Genomic DNA, 18,173 nt, shown 5'->3' on the forward strand with positions numbered 1-18,173 from the left:
TTTCCTGAACTCAAAAAAACAATAAATACACAAAGTATATCCTGTTACATTCTGAATTGCAAAGATAAATTATAACGGCAAGTTCAAAATTAAAAATATTCACTCTAAACACAACGAACACGACATCACAACTGAAGAATAACTTGGAATTCTATACAGTCTTGGAAGTAATCTGACATTATCCATAAACGTCTCATCTGAAGAAAACTTGCGAGCCACATTTAAACCTATTCAATGATGGTAAAGTTACGGAGCCCTGGGTAGTCAGACCGTTCAGTTTTCTAAGCTGCTCTAGCAAGACCGACCGCAGTAAAGACGAGGCTGCTCCTACGTCTGCACAAGGCTCTGTGGGGCAGCCGCCGTCTGGGGCTTTCCGGGTGGAGCCTCTCACCTGACACGGAGACCGCGTGTGTCCGCACGCCTTGCTTCTCGCTGTTGGCCAGCCTGTAACAGAGAGGTGCAAAGCCGTGAGTGCCACGCCCTCCAGGCCGAGCCCCCGCCGAGCCGACAGGGAGCGCCTGTAATCAGGACGCTTCCGCTTCCCATGGAGACCAGACCTTTCAAGGCTGATTTTTAGAAGATTAAATTGCACTACCTGAGGCATTTCAAGGAGTCAGACTGCTTTACTGGTCTACAAGGCAGGAATTAAGATCGACAACTGAAGGAACGCTGAGCCGCGCTGAGAAAGCCACTGCCGACGGTGGCTTTGGCACAACAACACCGTTCGCTGGCCAGTGGTTAGCAGGCTGCGTAAAACTTCACACTTAAATGCCAGACTGCAAGGGACCGCCCCACATTTATAGGGTTTCTCCAGGAGAAAAAACACCTGGAAAAGAAATCTGCACTCCTAAACGTCATCTGAGAAACTGGAGTATAACTGGTCCTTCTTAAATTTAGTGCGTGTAAGAAAGCAGATAGTACACGAATATGTATTTTTATGTACAGCCTGAAAAAAAATGTAAGCTCAACATCTGCTTGCTTGTTTCGTGAAATGGCTCACCAACACTTGCGTTTTGCATGTTTACACACATAAAATAAAATATTGGCCACATGTTTTAGCAACACTTAAAAAATACAAGTGTAGGTCGTTTAAAAATTTTGGAAAACACAAAGCACAGAGAAAGAAAAGGAACCCAGACTCTTCAGATGCCAAAGTGACTCTGCTGTTTTTACAGAAGACGACTTTCTCCAGATACGCAAGCGTGCAGTACAGAAGCACTGAACAGAAGACGCGTCTTGTACATAGAATCTACACTAGGAAGCATGGGGACTGAGGCGATCCCTTTGGGGAACTGGAAAGGTCCCGCAGGCGGCTGTGTGGCCTCTACGATCAGCAATCATAGCCTAAAGCCACGGGACTGGGCTCCTTTGACTGAATGCTCGATGTAGCTGAGACCTAACGATCCTCTAAGTGGAATCAGAGTTGCTGTGCAACACATCAGCCGTTTCTCTTCCACTGCAGCTACGTGACTCAGGAAAACTCTCTCTGAACCCCACGCCTGGCAGGGAAGGGTGCGTGTGCTCCCGAGAGCAGGTTCACTGTCGGCCTCCACGTGCTGCTGCCAAAGCAGCGGGGGGGCTTCCTCGGCCACACCGCGTTTCCGGGTGCTGCCGCGAATCAGCTTTGCCACAAGTGCGCGGATTCCGCCGCCTCCGGAGCACCAGCAGTCACAGCGTCTGCTGCTCTGTGACTCGTGGCGATTCCGCTCTTCCAGGTTTGCTTTACTTGTTCGGTGTCTACAGCATCTGTTACCACTTCTGACCTACTACCTTCTTCACCCGCTTTTATATCCACGTTTACGATTCTGCATATCTTAACCCTCACAGTCATCTCAACAGACTTTCCACATCTGAAGATATTCTGGGCACTGGTTTGTGGCTTAATGTGGGGCATCAGTGAGTATCTGTTAAATATCACTGAGTTTGTGAAGACACTGCCTGGAAGCCCAAAGCTGCTCTCGGCCATCCCCCCACTCACCCGCACGGCTACTGCGTGGCTCCTGCGTGCCACATACTTTCCAGGGCCAGGTCTACAAGGCCACGTGACCCTGGCCGTCCACAAGACCACGGGGCGTGGATAAGCAAAAAGATAGTATATGTTTAAAGTGGGATAAGTACTACAGCAAGGCAGAAGGTGTTATGGGCATGCACACGGGGACGCTCTCCAGGACTGGGGGATCGTGGGGGGTTTCTAGAGAGAGTGATGCAGGATGAGCCCGGAAAGATGAGCAGGGTGGAGCGGGGTCAAGGAGGCTGGAGGGAGAGTGGACCATGAGGGAGAAGAGCACTTACGATGGCCTAGAGGTAGAGAGAGGACAGTCTACTCCAGTAACTAAGAAAACTTCAACACAGCTTTAGAACAGTGTGGGCAGTGGTGAAGCAAGCCTAGCGTGGCCGGCAGAGGAGAGCGGTCAGGGTCCCGCTCGCCGGCCCCAGGACACATCCCTTGTAAGCAAGAATGACAGCTGATTTGACTTCTTTCTGGAAATACTGGTTTTCTACTTCCCTAGTCGCACACCTAGAAATGTGGTTATTCAGGCAAATGGAAAATCAAGCATGGAACCCACACGGTCTCTAACACGACTAAGTGACAAAATGCACAAAGGGCACTTACTTTGGTATTGATGGCAAAGCCCGTTCACCTTCTGGAAAAAAAAAAGAGAGAGAGAGATGAGGTTCCTTCTATTTCTTTTGAAAAGACTATGTGCAGAAATCAGAGAAGAAGTCTTCCTCCAGAATTTAGCAATAACCCTTTATTAAGGAGGTCATCATGCTGTTTTCATGGTCTATTTTCAATATTTGTAACACACACAAACCAACCGGGGGTGCATATGGTTTAAAAGGTACCGCCTAATCAAAACAAAGCAGAGGTGGAACGACATCCCTCCCAGGAAGCTCTAAAAGATGAAGACTGTCTTCCGGTCAAAGTCAATGTGACTTACACCAAAGGACATTTTGTACTTTGATAAAAACGCTCACCAGTCGCAACACCAAAATCTGTACGGGAAGCACAAATAAAAGGAAGACAAATCCTCGGGCTGTGCAGAGGCAGAGGGGCTGATGCACCAGAGCCCAGGAACCTGAGCCCCCGACCTGGGCCCTCGACTAGGGGTCACCTCCCATCAATGCCTGGGGCCTCGCGGCTCCAGGCACTGTGACTCATTCTTGGTGGTCATCACAGCGAGGCAAAGGGCTATGTCTGGTGGCTGGGGGAGACCCTCTCCCCTCACCCTCCTTCTGTGAAGTAGGAAGCACACGCAGTCCCCAGTTTAACGTCTTTTATGTGGACAAATCTGACAGGCACTGAACTAATCCTGTCTTCTACTCCATCCCTGACCTAAGTCGCTACCACAATAATCTTCCCCAAGTACAACTTATCAAGTCATTCCCTGCTTAAAACTGTAGTGTCTCGTTTTTTTTTGTTTTTTTTTTTTTACAATTTAATTTTTAAGCAATCTCTACATGCAACGTGGGGCTCGAACTTCCAACCCCGAGATCGAGAGCTACACTCTGCTGACTGAGCCCATCGGGCGCCCCTCTCAATGGCTTTTAAGATGAAACTTAAGCACATCTTTGTCCCACGAAGCACTGTTTTTTTCTGCTGGGACACACAACACCTCCCTGTCTCCCTCTCTGGGGTGTCCGCCCACCTACGCCCCATCTCTCTGCCGCCTTCCCAGGGCCCCTCTAGCACTCGCTGCCCTTGCACTTGCCCTACAAGCCAGCCCCAGCAGCTCCGTCGCCTGCCTCTCCTGTTCCATTCTCCGCTGTTCCCTGCTCTCTGTGGCTGCATATCGTATCTCCCTGAACACAGCGTGCTGCCTTCACACCCTCCAACCCTCGGAAGAAGCTCTTCCTTCTTGGTAGAGATACCAAGAATTCCTCATTTGGTAGAAACACCAAATTCCTCAATTTCTTAAAGCTCAACCCAAGTGCGATCTGAGCTCAAAGGAGCCCTTCCTGCAACACCCCAGGCGGCTTCGGGCGGCCGTGCTGGGGCTTTGGCCTCATTACAGGGCACTTCCCACGTATCAGAACCGCTTGAAGGTTACACCGAACCTGCCCACGGGTGTCTCGGGACACTCAGCAGGGTACCCTGTGCTCAGACGGCTCTCGGACCACCACTCGGTAAACCAAGAACTGAATCAGCCTCGGGCCCCGAGTGACTCTTTCTGAACAACTGTCTATTTACCGAGAAAACAGAAACCAGACTAACTTGCATGGACGCTTGTGCGGCATGAGTGACACGGCGCACGAAGCTTCTGCGTGGCGCCCAGGGCGCTACGGCGATTCCACGCAAGCTTCCTCACTCCGACTTCCTGGCCTCAAGTTTCAAGCAACATAACCAAGTTACAGCATGGAGGCCAAAGTGGACTTCCTGGAACTTCCTATCAGAACACCCGTGGCTGCTACCAGCGCATGTCGCCCACATCCACCACTGCCCATTAATAACGGCCTTCCAAGTGACACGTCAGCGTGGCCTCTAGCCGTCTGCACCCCCTGTCGGAACGCCTGCTTCCTTGGAGAGAGAAAGAGACCAGTTAATAAACACGTGGCGCACAGACGCTTCCTAAGCAGCCGGGCAGGAGCAGAAGGCAGGCTGTAAATGAGCCGACTGACGAGTGGAGGGTCTTAACAGAGCACTTTCTGGAAGGAACAGATCTGAAAGTAACAGACCTCTGAGAAAAGCGGCAACACACAACATTGGCGGCAGCATTCTCAACACTAGAACTCACCGCCTGAAACACCCGGTTCCAGGGGTTAATTTCGGACATTCCTTTAAATTCACAAAGCTGAACGCACACATAGGACTTCTCGAGTCGTTCGTGGGGTGGGTATGTTATTTGTCTGAATAAATTCTTTAGGAAGAAGGATGGATCTTCCTATGAACCTACATTTGACTTTTAACTCTCGAATAAAAGTTTTTATCTATTTTTTAAAGTTAAACAGTACAGACACACCGTAGCAAATCTAAATCATAAAGGTACATAACGTGGAAAGGCAGTAGCCCCACCCCCTTTGCTTCAAACACACCTCCCCCTGCCCCCTCCCCGGGAGTGCTCACTGTCCACAGTCGGTCACTTAGCTCGTCCAGATATCCGGACTCCTTTATTCTTGTAAATAAACACACAAAGGTTTCATTCCACACACACACACACACACACACTCTCGCACACTCACACGCGTGCTGTAGGCTTTTAGCACAAAATCACCACCATCTCATCACTGTTTGCGGCTACGGAGCTGCATCAGGGGCGCGTGCTCCCTCATCCAGCGGTTAATTCCCACAGTGTGGACGGACACTCACGCTGTTTCCGGTTTTGAGTGATTACGAACAGCGCAGAGGGAACATCCCGTGTCTAACTTTGCAGGAGGATTTCCAGGAGGCAGACAACGAGCCCCAACAGCCGGCATGGACGCCAACAAAGTGCAAGGGCACATCTTCCGCGATGGCTCACTTTACCAAACTAGTAACACAAAATGCGATCTGGCTCGTTTGTGTCCAGTGCTTACTGGACATTTGTGTGTCCCCCTTCTGTGAGGAGCCTATTTCCATCCTGGCTTGTCTTCGTGAGCTGGGAGAATGTGTGAGAAAGAAGAGATTTTAATGCTCTGGTGTCTGTGTCACAGACATCTTCCTCCCCATATCGCAGCTTTAGAAATGTTTCTTTTGGGGCGCTCACGGGGCTTAGTAGGTTGAGTGTCTGTCCCTCTTTCTCTCTGCTTCTCCCCCACTCACGCTCTCTGTCTCTCAAAAAACGAATAAACATTAAAAAAAAATTTTTAATGTTTGATTTACAGTTATTTCCGTTAGGCAATGTATCTTCACTTTAGGCATCTATTATAAAACAGCTGTGTAATAAATGAATATGCTGGGATTGAGAATCAGGTAAGTAAGTTACTAAGCCTAACATCTCACTCTGTAAAGACAACATACAATTGCTAACAGCCAGTGCCCTACTAGGTTTTTATGACAAATATTTTCACTTATGCTCTTGTCATACACATGAGGAACTTAATGCATCACAGCTCACAAGATCTGATATCAAAACGTTGATCCCCAAGGAGAAAAAAAAGCCAATGAAACACCAACACAGGAAGATGCTGACGTTTCAAACATGGAATGGCCGGCTTATTTAATACTTAACGTCTGAATGTTATTTCTGTGTGTACCGACAAACTGATAAAGAACATTAGGGAAATCAGCATAAAATTTTTTAAATTATTCACTAAAAAGGAGACAGGCAATATGTCACACTGAATACTTTCATAAAATACTAATTTCACGGAAAGGAGTTTCCCTAAAACATTTAAATCATATTTGCAAGGTACATACCCCTGCTTAAAGCACGAAATGTAAAGCCAAGAGTCTGTGTCTGCACAAGTTCTGACAAACAGTGGCCTTTAGACGTTCCTAAAAGCAACTGTTTTCATACAAAGAAAGCTACTATGAAAGAAAAAAAAAACAATGAATAGGTTTTCTTGGTCTGATCATGGTGTTACAAACATTTTTGCTGATTAGCTGTGTCCTTACCGGCTTTCTGGCTCTGGCTTTCGCTATTGTTTCCAGAGCACATCAGGACACTAACTTTTACACAAAGGTTCCAATGATTCCACTGCTTCACATGCCCCCACTGCTCCCTCTAACTGCTGTCAACACGGGGTACTCGGCTGCCGGGCGGGCTGGGCTTTCTGCTGCGGCTCGACGGGAGTTCGGAACTTCCCCATCTGCCCTGCTGGTGCTTTCCTATCTCCCCCCGTACAGGGCACGCAGCCCTGCGGGACTCCTTCTCTGTGACCATCCTGGTCAGGGAGGTGAGAGCTGCAAGGGCCCTGTGCCACCTGCCACAGTGCCGGCTGCTCTGTGGGCACCACTGTGGACCCACCTACCACGCCGTGGGGACGGTCAAAGTCAAGGTTCCCACAATGTGTCAGGGTCCCACCGCAGCTAGCAGTGTGATGGGAACGATCCTAAGACTTACGTGCCACAGTATGTGGTGGACACAGCTCCCAGCCTTTTATGAGGTCATTAATCCTCCCTAAACCATAAAAGACAGGTGCCACTCTGTGTCTTGTATTTTACAGCAAGAGCACCGAGGCACAGAGAGGTTAAGTAATTTACAGACGGCAGCACAGAGGAGTCGTGATTCGAACCCACAAGTTGATAGAATTCTAAAGCCCAAATTTGTCTTGCTACCACTATGCTATTATCCTGCTGGGAACATTTCGTTTGATTATTTCAGAAATCCAAATCTTCTCAAACAGCGATTATCACTGCCTTGTAAAAACCCCACATCGCTTTGGAGGTGAGACAGCCTTGTTTCCAGGCCAGTTATTCATTCCAATCATCGACTTTATACATCATGACTGAGAATGAATTTTGTTCTTTTCTCTAAGCTTTTGAGCTCTATAAGAAAAAACAGGAAAGATGCTTTATTTAACACGCGTTACAAAGGATACCTGAAAGCAAACAGACCCGGAACGTGATCCTACAAGTGTCTTTACACTGACAGGGGCCTAGAAAGTGCTCCAGTGTGTTGCTCGAACCCAACAGCCTGAACACCAACACTGTCTCCCCGGAGTTCCGTTCAGACCCAGGCTGTGCGTTGCCCTCCTTCCCCAGAAAAAGCAGCATACAGATTTGCTGGGCTGAGTCCCTGTCTTCTCTTCACACGCACAGACTGATCCACGAGAAGGAGCAGAGGCTGCTGGGGTGAGCCTGCCAGCAGCTCAGGGGACGCTCAAGCGGAAGCGGGACCTCACCTTTCTGGGGCCTGATGATAAAGGACTGCGTGGCTCCGTTCACCAGCCGGCAGTACCCATCTATCAGGTCAGCCATATTCTCGGCGATGGTCAGGGACGGTGCTGTCACTGTCAGAGGCTCAAAGGGGAAAAGACCAGGAAAGAGGGGTTATTGTTCTTCCCAGTAACCAAAGGGGCAGCTGTGCTATGACATCACACCCCTAGATGCACTTGGAAACAGAGAAGAGTGACAGCAACACAGATTTGTCGTGAGGTTGGCGTGCAAAAGGAAGTTTGATATTTAGGGACGTTATTCCTAGAATATGTGACAGAAGGCCACCCAGACAAAAAGAGAAAAATCACTTAAACTGAGATTCACTTTCTAGAACTAAAGGAGGCAAAAAAAAAAAAAAAAAAAAAAATTTTCCCTCAGAATGTCTGGCCCCTCTGGCGCAGTGTAACTAAGGGAAGGATTTAGAGAATCAGCATATTTCAAGTATGGCTTATTTTAGGAACTAAACTAACGTGGAGTCGATTGTTATCAATTATCCATCATAATTTTTCTAATACTTATGAAAACTAGAAAAATGTCCCTATTTCTAGCACGCACAGCACATTCTGCCTGAGGTCAGAAATCACTCTTTTCGGTATCAAACCTGCAATTCTGCCAAAACTCCTGAAGACCTGCCATTAAAGATCGTCCAGGAGACGGCCAGAGCTCGGAGGACGCCCTAACCCGGGCACCATTTGTCACCAGCTGCTCCGGGGGCCGCAGACCTTCCCTACGCTCAGCTGAAGGTCATGGGGTGGGTGGGCGTGGGGGGAGGTCTGAAAACAGTGGTGACAAATGACACTACCGAGCTACCGTCAGGAAACTTCAATCTGTAATAAAGCCTCGAGATCTTAGGGTCTCATCGGCTTATGTCTGAGCATAAAGGCATTTCCTAGAGCCCCAGAAATGCCACCGATCCCAGGCAGGAAGCACAAGCGAGGAGCGTGGCCAAGAAACCCGTGTGAGAAAAGGCTGCCGCCGCCCAAGGGGCCCGGGCGCCGCGCACAAGCACAGCTGCCTGTGCCAACGGTCGCCCAGACTCCTTCATATGCGAGCGTTCTCGCTCGTCCGGGGGCCACCTGATGCCGTGTTTGCCAAACAACACCCGTCTCCACTGTGCCACGCGGCATGCGGGCCAAGACCAGGGGCTCCGGGACGAACCCCAGCTCCGCCGCCCGTGCTCGGCTTCCTCAGCCGTGGAAACGGGGACAAAGTATCCCAAACCGCTTCTCTCGCTAAGGTCTGAGAACGACCCAGGTCGCTCCTGGCTTCTGGGCTAAGCGTCAGGGCAGTGGGGTCCCCCCCAACCCCCGCCCCCGGCAGGAGAGCGGCTGCTGCGCGGTCTCGGTGACCCCGGCAGAGAGCGTCACATACAGCGGTCTGGGAAATGACGCTTGGCGAAGGTATGTGTATTTGCATGTAACCCTAAGAAGCCGATTTCCTTGGTAGTTCACGGTAACCTTCAGCCATCTCGACAACGCTGCTCCTGACTCTGCCAGCTGTCACCTGCCGTCCTCGTCACTACTTGGGACAGAACACCCCCCACACAGGAGAAAGTTGGGAGTCTGGCGGTCCGCAAGAACTCTGCCCTTACCTCGGGGGCGCCCGCGATTTTCAGCTGCAAAGTTCCTTTCCTGTCCTTGTCTTCGCTGTTGGAATACTGAATGGTCTGCACTTGATTGAAGTCGGCCAGATGTGTGGGCTTGGGAGAAAAGGCAAACACTTTGGACCCCAGGTAAGGACTGCTGGCAGGTGTTCTGTGACACTGTCACGGTCCCCACCCCATCCCGCTCTCCCCAGGACCTCCTCCCAAAGACTGCATCTGGGGAGAGGCCGCTCGTGCATGCGGCCCCCAGTGGGGTTTTCTCCTCCCGAGGAGCAGTCCTAGAACCGCTGGGAACCGTCTTCACACCTCAAAGTGAGGGATGTGCCTGTGCCCCATGCTCCTGAACACCGACCAGGAGCGCTCCCTCTCCCAGAGCTGGGAGACTGAATCACAGCTACCAGAGAAGGAAGGAGAAAGTCCCTGACTTGACTCACTCACCGGCCCAGGGGTAGGGCGGGGGAACCGCGTGTGAAACTCCCTTCCCTTCCCAGAGAGGGAGGAGCCTGTGCACTAGACACATGGCAGGGGTCCAAAGACCCTTCTCAGGAAGACGAGCCCAAAGAGACTTCATTTTTCCAAATAGAACAAACCCTTTTCTTCTTAAGACAAAACAAATGCCCGTCTGCCGCTTCTAGCATTTCTTGACAATGCCCACGTTGCCGTGACGATCCCCACACATTCATTTACAGCAACTAGCCTGATTCCAGCCTCCTTCTCTTGGAGTGCGTGCAGATTGGCCCCTGCCACCAAGCGCCCCCCTTGGCCCAAATTCTGCCCCCGGGACTGAGTTGGGATTATGGCCCAGCAGTGACTTGGAGCGAGCTCCCTTCACAGCAGAACATCTTCACAGCATTGCTGTGAAGGCCGGGGTGTGCTCCGTGAGGCCTCCCGACGGACCGGGCCGGGGTGGCCCTCCTGGTCTCCCATTCCAGGCCTCCGAGCAGGGCAGTGGGCAGCTCTCCTCTCCCAGCCTCCTGCCGCCTGCCCTCGGGGGACCCCGCCTCCCTCCTCGGCCTTCCCCAGGTCCTCCCGCTTCTCCTCTGCTCCTTCTGTAAACCATCAAGGGCCCTGGAGCTGTGGCACCCCAGCAGCACCAGCCGGCCCCGTGGTGCGAGTACCACCTCCAGCCCCGAACCGGGACGTGTGTCCGGCCGCCTCGCACCCCCACATGGACGCAGGGGACCGACGGTGAACAGCACGGCCACAGGATCCGCGCTCAACACCTGCTTCTCCTCCAGTCCTCCCCAGCATGGCAACAAGCATCACCGCTCAACCCTGCTCCAGAGCCAACAAGCAGGCTCCTCCTTCCCTCACCCACGCCAGGCCGAGCTCCACGCCCGGAGCCCCCGCGTTTTCCTTCCACCCTCCCGGCTGCCGCTCTAGTGCAGTCACAGTTCGGTATCGTGCTTAGAGCATCAGCCCCACGGCTGTTCCCCTGGTCTGTGCCTGTCCCCTCACGGACCACCCCACCCGGAAGCCAGGGAGGTACTTCGAAGTGTAAGTCAGGCCTGACAGTCCCCTGCTCAAACAGGTACAACGCCAGCAAAAGGAAGCGGACGCCCACCCGGTCTGCCGTCCGCCTGCCTCTTGGACCTAATTTCTCATCATGAGCTCATCGTCACTGGACGCACTCTAGTCTTACTGGGGCAGAACCGTGTCCCAGAGAGTTGGTTTTGGTTGGCTAAGAATGCGGGCTACGAATGGGGACTGGGGCTGTGGGACGTCATACAATGCATAGGAAATTCCCTCACGATGAAGACTGTCCTGTGTCCTTAATGGCTTTCAAGTGTCCTGGTGGCATGTTCATGTTGGTGAAAGATCGGATTCTAGAACCCAAGTCTATTAAAAAAAATTTGTTTAATGTTTATTTATTTTGAGAGAGAGAGAGAGAGACAGAGGGGCAGGCGGAGAATCCCAAGCAGGCTCTGCACCGTCAGCACAGAGCCTGACGTGAGGCTTGATCTCACGGACCGTGAGATCACAACCTGAACTGAAATCAACAGTCGGCTGCTTAATCGACTGAGCCACCCAGGCACCCTGAACCCAAGTCTATTTTAAAACACAAAGTATGCTCCGCAGTGAATTTTCTAGGAATACAATTTATGTGTAATTTAGAAAATACTGTACTTTGCTATCTTTGGAACTGTATTATGAGTGCTCACCATTTGGGAAAATGACATTATGGGGAGAAATTCTGTTTGGTATGTGACCTGCTGGCCCCGCACACACACATCCGTGAAGGGGGAGATGAGGCTCCTTCCAACAGAGCAGGAATCCAACGTCATTAAGCTGGTGCTGACACATGAAATGAGGGACATCCCAACTAGTTTCACTAAGTGATTACATAACAATACTCATCTTATAATGAAAAAGTTTTCTCTAAAGCACAATGAGAAATTTAAGTCATGAAAATTAGATTCCTTTTCTTGTTAACCTACTGTTTTCCTCCCTCATTCTGACATTATCCCCCAGGGTCGGCCCATAACTCCCTTATCGCTCCCCGGTACTACTTGTAAGGGAGGGCTTCTGGTCACCCTCCCTCAGATGAAAACGTTCATTACTAAGTATCAGAATATTCTGTTATGTCTGCCAATCGTTTGGCTGTGCGCCGACACACGGAAGGAGAGTTGTTGAGGTTACATGCGTGCAGCACGCTCCGTGGTTTACTTCAGGTTAGCAAGAGGCTCCTGAGCAAGATCTGTTGCCAAGGAGGCAGGGTGGGGAGGGGCCGACGCTGACCGCCCTCTCTCAACCGGACACACACACACGCTCACGTCACCTCTTGCACAACCGGATTATGTTTGTTTTTTCGTTGCTGGTCTTCTTTCTCCTATCCGATCCCACTGCCGGACTGAACGGCCCGTGAGGGTGACAGAGTGGCGGATGCCCGTCCCGCCCGCCGCCGCACCGCAGGGAAGGAGGGCCGCGCTTGGTGTGTGAGGGGGTGAAGGAACGGACTCAAAGACTTACGGCGTGCGGGGCTCCGTTCCAGGCACCAGGAGTACAGCAGCGAACAAGGCTGACGTGACTCCGGGCATAACCCATCACCCGAGTCAGCATCTGGTCACAACTGTGAGAAGGACCACAACAAAGCAACCGAGGGCACCGCACAAAACTACCGCGTCTGTTTGGGGGCGAGGGGCAGGGGGAAAGGTGAGGGTCTCGGAACGAGTCTCGCTGGGGACGAGAATGGCACCTGGGCTCCGTGAAGGCGGGACCGTGTGGATCTCACTCTGCCCTGGGCGCCGGCTCTGAGCGGCCACACAGACACACGTGCAAGGCGACCAATCCGCCATTCAGACGAGGCCCAGCAGGAGTCACCGGCAGCCCAAAGGGAGGGAAAGGGGGGTGCAGAGGAGACCAGGAGCCGCCCCGTCCTGTACGGTAGCGGGAAGCCACACGCGGCTGGGGAGCACCTGGCGGTACGCGGCTCGTCCAAACAGGCGCGACGGGAGCGCGGGAAGCGTGCCGACTTCAAAGACTCAGCATGATAAAAAGCAGAGAAGACATCTCCAGAACTTTTATGTGGGTGATCCCTTGAAATGATGGTGTCTTGGATATTCTGGGGTAAGACACGATTCCTTTTTACCTTTTAAAATGTGGTTACTACAACACTTAAAATTCTATCTGCCGCTGGTATCATACTTGTATCGAATGGTGCCAGAGAACGCGGTGACCCAGAAGTCCAGTGAAGTAGACGAGGACTCAGAAGGACGGAGGGGGCTTAGCTGCACGAGGGTCACTGGCGCCCCCGGCCGAGGCGGCTGGGCGGGTGCTGGGGCGGCAGGGGAGGCAGGGCAGCCCGAGTGCAGCGGGCCCAAGACAGACGACGTACTCAGGTCAGCCCGGCCCGGGCAGCCACGCATCGCCAGGCGCACGACGGCCACACGTGCCAAGAACTTTTGCGATAAAGGAAAGAGGAAACACGTGAGGTGCCTGGGAGGGAGAGGGCAAGGGATCTGGGTTTCAGGATGAGAGAAACTGCACATTTTCTACGCTAACAAGAATGGCCCAGACACTGGAGGCATTTACTGGTACAGGAGCGAGAGCAGAGGAGACGGCCAGAAGCGGCCTTCCAGAAGCGTGGCGCTCACGCGGAAGGCACGGGATAGGGGAGGGCAGTGTGGCAGGTGGAAACGCAGCACGGCAGCTTCCACAGGAACTCGCGGGGCTCTATCCTGACTGCCCTGGCCCATTCCTCCTTCTTTATATAACCAGTAACTCACACTTCTGAGCACACTGATCCTTGTAGCACCAAAGAGAAAATGTATGTTTCTTCCGTAGAACATTTATAAAAATCAACCACATGCCTGGCTATAATGAAGACTGGAACACATTCAAAATAACTAGCATGTAAACAACATGTGCTCTGCTCGTCAGCCAGGAGCATTAGAAATAATAAAGGTGAGACCCAAACCCCCTGAGCTGCTTGAAAATTACCATCCCGTTAAATAATGCTACAATAAGAGAAACAAAACTGAAAGTTCAAACTGCAAAGGAATACCACAAAAAGGAGACTATCACACACCAAAACTGGTCAGACAGTAGAAGTGGTATCGGAAAAAGGAAGTGAGAATAAATTTTAGAGAAATATCCAAAGGGAACAGCAGGAAAAAAACGATAAAAACAATCAAACAAGATCAGGAAAGGGGATCTGCCTAAAGGTAAACGCTGCCATTACTGAAAATGAATGGAAATGCTGTGACCCTGATCTCTGAGCCTGTCCTGGAAAGACACCTACAACAGACGAGCCCTCCACACGCCCCAAGGGCCAGCCTCCGCAGACAGCTTGGGCGTGAGACCAGACACAGGCCTGAAGTTACTGGAAGTCACGAGGCACAGCTCCCTGGCAACTGCCTGAACCTGTGGGGAAGCAGAGCACATACTAACAAAACGTAAGTTACCAAAGCCAACGCAAGAAGTGCACAACCTGAGCAGCTGTGCTGGTGTAGAAGGAGCCAGAGAGGCACTCACACACCTGTCCCCGGGAAGATGGCAGGGGTCACACAGACCAAATCTACCTCACCTGTACAAAATCGCAATTCCAATTCTGGCTTTAAATACTTCAGGCCATAAAATCATAGAAAGACCCCAATTTACCTGATGAACTTAGTGTAATTTTTAATATCATGCCCTTATAAAGCTAATATAAAAAAGATTAGAATGGGGGTGCCTGGGTAGCTCAATCATTTAAGCATCCAACTTCAGCTCAGGTCATGATCTCACTGTTCCCAGTTCCTGAGCTCGAGCCCCGTGTCAGGCTCTGTGCTGACGGCTCAGAGCCTGGAGTCTGCTTCAGACGCTGTGTCTCTCTCACTCTCTGCCCCGCCTCTACTCATGCTCGCTCACTCTCTCTCTCAAAAATAAACATTCAAAACAAGGAAAATTTTAATTAATCTCACTTATGAATAGTTGCAAAAATTCCACATATCAGCAAATATAATAAATCAAGATTTCAAAATAACAATACAGCACAACCAAGTAGGAGTCACTTAACAGCTCAATGCCGACACACCATCAATACAACATAAAGCAATAAATTAAGGGAGAAAAACCAAGATCATTCCAGTAAAGGCTGAAAAGACCTTTAATTACATATAGCAGCCCTCCTGATAAAAATTCTAAGCACAGAAGGGCATAATTTAAATACACAAATAAACAAGAACACCAAAGACACACATTACTGAAACCTAACAACAAGCATTACCCCAAATAAAGACACACTTTAAATCGATACAATCCAGAATGACCCGGGGATCTCTTCTGCCACCCATTAAACATGACCTTGAAGGAGCCTTGGAATACAAGGAAAGGAAAAAACTGTACAGACTAGGGAAGAAGGGAGAAAAATTCTTGTTTTGCCAATTAGATGATTGTATACCTACAAAGGGTAAGATTCTAATGAAAAATGACTTCGTAAATGAATGATAAGCTTGTTGAATACAGCATCATCATAAACAACAATCGAGCATATTCGGCTATGCTTGCAGTATGCATTTTGAATTAGAAATAGTCCATAAAAACCCATTCAAAAATAGGCCAAAACCAGTGAAATACTCATGAACTGGTTTAGCAGGAAAGACGCATGTGAAAAAGACTACAAAATCTTACTGAAGGATACAAAGCAATCCTGAACAAATACAAAGACGTGCCATATTCTTGGGCAGAAAATTCGTATCAAAAAATATCTACTTCCACAAAATTTCGCAAAATTAACATACAAGCTGGAATCCCAACAGCACTTTCTGTGAATTTTATAGATTTGGTTTTGAAAGACTAAGTAACCAGGAAGAGCCAGACAAATGTACAAACGAGGACTAACACACAGAGAAGGGGTGGGGGAAAAAGGAAACCCCGGGCTGGGGCACCTGGAACCGTGTGGAGTCGATCCAGAAGGAGACGACTGACCAGTGGTGCGGGACGGAGGTGCCCGGCGGGCACTGCAAGAGGTACCAGATGACACGACCCGATAAACCGCAAGGACACCGCCAGCTGCTGCCTGCACCAGGGCCAGCAATAACCAGCCACCTACCAGTGACGACACCCAAATTTCTAAGGGATTTCGCGGTGCGAGGCCATGACCTAAACACTCCAAATCCATGTAAGTATTTAATTCTCTTGCTGACCCTATTATGCAGTTGAAATGATTATGGCCATTTTACTACCAAGGGGACACAAGTCGATGGCGCAGGACCCCAAAGCCACGAGGCTGGCGTGAGAGCGAGTCAACGTGGGGACCGTGGCCATGTCCTCCACAGCCTGCCCCCTTGAGCACACTAGGGGCCCCACCTGTGACCTCGCCTGTGGATTCCACAGGAAGACTTACATGTAAAAAGGACAAAGAAAATAGTCAAGAAAACACAGGAGACCACCAGTCAAACCTAAAGGCTACAACTGAAACAATCCGTGAGTAATAAAAACAGATAATGCTGGGGCACCTGTACGGCTCAGTTAAGTGTCTGACTTCAGCTCAGGTCATGATCTCACAGTTTGTGGGTTCCCACCCCGCATCGGGCTCTGTGCTGACAGCTCGGAGTCTGGAGCCTGCTTTGAATTCTATGGGTCTGTCTCTCTCTCAAAAATAAATAAACATTAAAAAAAATTTTTTTTAATTAAAAAACCCCCAACGGATAATGCCACAGACCATCCTGAAGGGGCCACACCAATGTGCTCCTGCCATCCGTCACTTGCTATCAGCATGGGAAAGCTCCAGTGGCCCACACTTTGTCAACACTTGTGATTATGGCTCTTCCTCATGTGAGCCACCCTAGAAGACACGTGTGGTCCCACACGCATGGACGTGATGACCAGAAGGCTCAACACCTTTCCATTTAATCCCCTGACCACGGGGGTGTCCTCTTGGGTCATCTGCCCTTTACTTAATGATTTTCTGTCAACCATTCCCTTGGATTTAAGGGTCCATGGCCAAATGTATTAACGCTAATGTTTGGCTTGCCTTTCTACTATCTTTTGATAAAAAGAAGTTCTTGATTTCAATGTCTATTTTATGAAAATTGTCTTTTAGAGTTAGCACTTTTTAAGTCCTGTTTAAGGAACTCTGCCTACCCCAGGTTTACAGAGATTCCCAATGTTTTCTTCTAATACTTTTATCGTTTCTCTTTCACGTGTAGATCCACACTCCATCCGGAATGGGTTTTGCTATGGTGTGCCGACAGGGGGTCAGAGTTCACTGCTTTTTCTCTGTGAGTATCTGGCTGACCCAGCAGCACTTACTGAATACTTAACCACTGAGGCAGAACTCAGGACAGAGGCCCCTCTGGGGGTGTGGGAGCAGAGAGCTCAGTGAGGTCCCACGCGAGCAGTGCGTGCGTGCACACGGCACGCCAGGACGCGCCAGCCCAGACTTACGCTGCAGCCCTTGTCTGTGAGGTAACTGATTCCTTCTTCTGGGCCGATCGCCAGTTCCACTGAAATAATCCAGCTTGACTTTTGGAGGCGAAACCGGTGGTGACAAAGGTACCAGAAGAAAAAAGAGAGATTTCAGATGAAAGGCTGTGGACACATTAAAAGGACCAAAGCGGGGGCTGTGGGCAGCACCTCAGCTTGTGATTCGTCTGTCCAACCAGGCAGTACAAAACGTCTGTAACTTCCCCGACCCAGTGTCAGATGGGGGGAAGCTACTGATTTCTTTGGAAAGATTATTTGAATAGTAAACTCACCCCTGGACAACAGTTAACCAATCCCTGGGCTGGAATAAAAAATTCTAATTATCAACACAGGCATGCTTTTTAAAAAGAGGATTTCATTTTTACATTGATACATTTTCTTTTTGCATTTTTCTCACTGAAAACGACAAATATTCTCGTGGTGTAAAAAATGTGACATTTCAGATTTCAATCAGAAATTTAGATGCCCGTGGATAAGAAACAAAAGGAGTACCCACACCTCGTCCACTATCCTCTGCCCCGCACTCACACCCCCCAGGTCCCCATACTCACACCGAGGGCACACTTGAAGCACTCTTTATCAAATCGGTACACTGGGGAGAGGATCTCAAAGAATTTCAGAATGCTCTCTTCTCTGTTCAGGTTGGCGAACTGTCTAAACGTCTGCTGGATCAGTTTTCTTAGTGTTTTGGCCTGTATGATACAATTACAAGAATCATCTTAGAGCAGTAAGAACTAACAGCACAGATCTTTCCTCCCACCACCCACGACCACCTGTGTTCGCATTACTAGGAGACATCATCACTTGTCAAAGCTTCATTTTTTTTTAACTAGCTGCAATAAAGTACAGGTCATGTAGGATATA

At 50.0% G+C, this 18,173-nt stretch overlaps 1 protein-coding gene across 6 annotated transcripts in view; it reads right to left on the reverse strand.

Annotated features, from left to right (window-relative positions):
• Positions 1 to 18,173, reverse strand: part of PTK2 (protein tyrosine kinase 2) — a 257,109-nt gene that overhangs the window by 88,303 nt on the left and 150,633 nt on the right. For all 6 annotated transcript variants that reach the window (XM_047074237.1, XM_047074239.1, XM_047074240.1 and 3 more), the window contains 6 exons: positions 17,861 to 18,001; positions 17,271 to 17,348; positions 9,390 to 9,497; positions 7,765 to 7,882; positions 2,615 to 2,645; positions 392 to 444 (listed from right to left, as the gene is read on the reverse strand). In XM_047074237.1, the coding sequence (XP_046930193.1) occupies positions 392 to 444; positions 2,615 to 2,645; positions 7,765 to 7,882; positions 9,390 to 9,497; positions 17,271 to 17,348; positions 17,861 to 18,001 (529 nt within the window). The remainder of the gene's footprint in view (positions 1 to 391; positions 445 to 2,614; positions 2,646 to 7,764; positions 7,883 to 9,389; positions 9,498 to 17,270; positions 17,349 to 17,860; positions 18,002 to 18,173) is intronic.

Source organism: Lynx rufus, unplaced genomic scaffold (genome assembly GCF_022079265.1).
Source record: "Lynx rufus isolate CCGP_SWC_20201006 ecotype Redwood Valley unplaced genomic scaffold, mLynRuf1.p SCAF_12, whole genome shotgun sequence".
Lineage (NCBI taxonomy): Eukaryota > Metazoa > Chordata > Mammalia > Carnivora > Felidae > Lynx > Lynx rufus.